Source organism: Nematolebias whitei, chromosome 4, assembly GCF_014905685.2.
Source record: "Nematolebias whitei isolate Nwh7 chromosome 4, NemWhi1, whole genome shotgun sequence".
Taxonomy (NCBI): domain Eukaryota; kingdom Metazoa; phylum Chordata; class Actinopteri; order Cyprinodontiformes; family Rivulidae; genus Nematolebias; species Nematolebias whitei.
The window spans coordinates 56,137,485-56,141,365 of record NC_056501.1 but is presented as its reverse complement, the minus strand read 5'-3'; the positions used below and the strand labels follow the sequence as shown (position 1 = coordinate 56,141,365).

At 45.5% G+C, this 3,881-nt stretch overlaps 1 protein-coding gene across 1 annotated transcript in view; it reads right to left on the bottom strand.

The window, feature by feature from the left end:
* Nucleotides 1-3,617, bottom strand: part of LOC119408333 (storkhead-box protein 2) — a 32,499-nt gene extending 28,882 nt beyond the window's left edge. The window contains exon 1 of the mRNA XM_037675129.1: nt 3,614-3,617. Coding sequence (XP_037531057.1) covers nt 3,614-3,617 — 4 coding nt within the window. The remainder of the gene's footprint in view (nt 1-3,613) is intronic.
* Between the last annotated feature and the right edge of the window lie 264 nt (nt 3,618-3,881).

Here is a 3,881-nt window from a genome sequence, read left to right as displayed (position 1 = left end):
TTCCAGTTCAGTTTTAGGTTAATGACTCCTTCTGCGGTCATTACCTGTGAACTATTGGGAACTAATGGAAAGCGGAAAGCTTTTTTAATTAGTTCTAGACCAACGTGTTTGTGAGCCAAGGTTTCATAGAAAGCTCGGTTAATTGCTGATTTATCTGTCCACAGAGACAGAACAGCATCGTTGGTGTGGGACCCTTGGATCTCTACACCTTTAACTACCAGTGGTAGGTAGTGTTTGGTGGACTCTGACTGTTCCAGCTCACAGAGGAGGCTGTCTTGTTGGGTCAGAGTTTGGACCACCGGGTGGGTCTCTGTGGTTTCACATGATTTCAGAGGAATACTCACCGGGCTCGTGTCCTCGGCTGAGGAGTCCTTTGCGCCTTCCGCGGTACCTGCTGTTAGGCAGTTCGTGTTACACTCCGGAGGCATATCTATTGGCAGTGGTTTGCTCACTTTGGTCCACATCGTTTGATCACCATAATCTATAATCGCTTCGAAGCGATTTATAAAATCCTGGCCAACCAAAAATGGGAATGAGTCAACACGAGACACTTGTACCGGGTGGTATAGTGTCATTCTGCCTACCTGCATGTGAACCATTGCTACAGCTGTCAGGGTTGTCCTCTTCTCTGAGAGACCCTGCATTTCTATAGCACATTCAGAGAGAGGTATTATCCTGTTAACACCGGCAGCGGCTGTCCTCAGCTCCTCAAACAGTTTAGCTGACATAATTGTTATGTCTGCCCCACCGTCCAGAAGTGCTTCATGTGTGAGGACACCTTCGAGTGTCACTGACAGGTACGCCTTTTTGGCGACCCCCCCTTCTGATAAAGTTACACAGAAACCTCTTGGGTTTTTTCTGACGCTTCTTCACGCGTTCAGCCTTGTCTGTGTAATCTTGGTTTGTCTGAACCGTCAGCACAGCAGTAGCTGTTTCTGAGTGTTCAGCTTGCGATGACTCGTCATCGTTTGTGTGTGAGTGTACCCCCCCTTCTTCCGATGAGGGGTTGTTGGAGGCAACAACAACAATGTCTTGGTGTGTTCCACCGACATCTGTAATGTTGTCATTCGCGCCCTCAGATGCTGTAGTGATCATATCACTGCATAGTACTCTAGGTTGGTTTCCCGTGTCAGTGTGTTTCAAAGTTTCTAAAAACCTGCGTAATTTCTCTGTCTCTTCCGAGCTCAGAGGTGTAGGTTCACATCATGAGACACGAGAAGAAACTCATAACGAACATGACGCCTCCAGCACGAATAAGATAGAAGGCAAAAATAGTGATCAAAAAACAAAACGATGGGAAAGTAGCCCAGGCAGTGACGAATTATTGTAAGAAAAACAAATTGAAGAAGCTCCCAATCTGCTATTGGAACCTGTATGGTGAGTGTAAATCTCAAAATTATTTACCAATAACCCCAGTAGCAAATCAAAGATATTATTACTGGAGCTGGGCAGCTTTATTTCACCCTGTTAATGCCTGGCACAAAGATTGGCTGAACATGACATATTACCATGGGTATGGGTGGCCCCTGGTTTGCCCCACTTCGAAGGTGACTTTGTGGAGGGGTATACCAGGTCTTATGTAGGCCTGTTGGGGCCATATTACTCAGACATGTATGTGCAGAGGCTGCCTAAACAAACCGAGTTCTTTAGTGCACCAAAGGCGATTTCAACAAAATTGATGAATGTGTAGCTGAACGTATTTTTCTTAGCCTTAATAACTCAGTGTGGGAAAGTAGTGGGGCGTCACCTAGATGCAGACTGTGGGAAACAGAAGTAGCAGTCATGTCCACGTGGCACTATGACTGTACGGAACTAAGGAGAGAGAAAACTATCAAAATATTGCTCCAAGCTTGGCACGAGTATCACCATAGAGATCACTCACGTACTTGGTGGGGATTTCAAGAAGAAGAAATAAGAGAATGGGTGGTCCCTTGTTTAAGACAATCCAATAATTATTGGATCAGGTATCAATTCTTAGCTACAGTTTACTCCAAAGAGCAGGATATATGGTCAAGTGTTCTGTATTGTCCCAACAGGTATGTTAGTCCAAGACCATGGCAGATGGTTTGTAAGGAGAAAAAAGATGTGTGTACAATTAGCTTGGCCCGCAGGCCTTGTTACGAGTTACCCGGATGGGAGTCTTACTGCCGGAGTCATTACAATGACGAGTACTCTACTCATGCAGCTGAGGTAGTATGGAAAAAGTATGGTGACGGAAAGTGGAGAAGATCTATACCTGATAGCACAAGTTGCACTAACGTCATATTAGGGCATAAGCTGAAAACTAGAAAAAGTATTCAGGGAGTGATTGTCCCCTTTGTCTCAGATTCTATGATTGCTCTGGCCGAAGGGCATGCACTGAGACGACGCCTATGTTTTGGTGATGAGTTGCATGGTTACGATTGGGCAGGCCCAAATAAAATCTACTCTTAATCTCACATGTCTGTATCCATAAGAAAGTTGGAAAAAATGTGGCAAGGATGAGGATGAACATGATTGTGCTTGGTATGAAACTTTTAGTTACACAGTAGGCCGTAAAGTCACGGAAGTAGTGCATGAAGTAGGTGAAGTGATCAAGGAAGGCGGAAGAACTGTTGAAAGATGGATAGTCGATCTTCTCCTGCAGCTCTGGCCTTATTTGGCAAGCTTAGTCGGAGTGATAACTGTTGCCTTATTAGGACGTGTGGTCCTACAAGAAGGCATCAAGGCCATGTGCCGCCCATGTGGGAGGAACTACAAGCCACTCCCACCAGAATCGGGCGCTGGCTCGGCTTAAGACCAAGAGAGTCCGGAAACAGTCTCACATCCGCCCCGGAGCAGCAGAGAGCAGAACTCAAAGAATCCTCGGAGTCAAGAACATCATGGATTGCCCAACAACCAGTGCTCCAACTGATGTGAGTACATTTTATGCAGATTCAAATAGCACTACGGGCCCCACGCAGACCTCTTGGCCAAAATGCCCATTCCAGTTTAGGGGGAGCACGACAGAATATTTTTTACTACTGATTGCATGGATGTGCTACTGCCACACAGGCAAATGGGGTAGGGAGCGACTGATGCGATTCCCCGTGGCCTTCCAGGCCTATGCCAAGATGTTCGTGATCCATGTTATCCTAAAGGGGGCTGAAATTATGTCACACTTATTTGTTACCTATGTCTTGGGAAGGGTCCAGACTACACTCCGGCAGAGAATAGTGCTTTCATCTTGGCTGTTAGCAGATTCCATCGTAGTGACCCTGGAGTGTGTAGCCACACTCACCCCTCTGTCTATACCCATCACGAACTGTGGGAGCACAGCTGGAAGGATCGTGATGGTGGTAATGGAAGGAGCCATAACCATCACCGTGCTGGCACACCTGCTACACCAGACCCTGTCTTTGCGACCCCAAAATAGACAAAGATGGACCCTGAAGATAGTCATCTTAATTGGATGGGGTCTGGCCTGGGGAATCTGTTCTGTGCTATATTGGACTGGTCTCTGTACCACAGTACCCATCGTAGTGTGGATGATGACTTATGCTGCAATCTTCAGAACTAGACCGGAACCTGCTCCTACTGCACCGGAGGGAAGTGGAGGCCACGGAATCTCCATAGATTAAATCCTCAAACCTACCCATGATCATTATAACTAACGTTGCTTAAAATACCCCCCCCCCTGCTAATGCTATTATTAATTATTAATCTAATGTCTGTTTAACTCTGGGCAACATTGCTCGATGTGGTCCTTGATGTCGGCTGACGGCCTGTATAGGTCCAGTAACGGTTGAAGACCCCTGAAAAGCGATGAAACCCGGAGAGAACTGAAAAAAATAAAAAAATAAAATAATAAAAATAATAAAATAAATAAATAAAAAATAAATAATGAAAAAAATAATAATTAT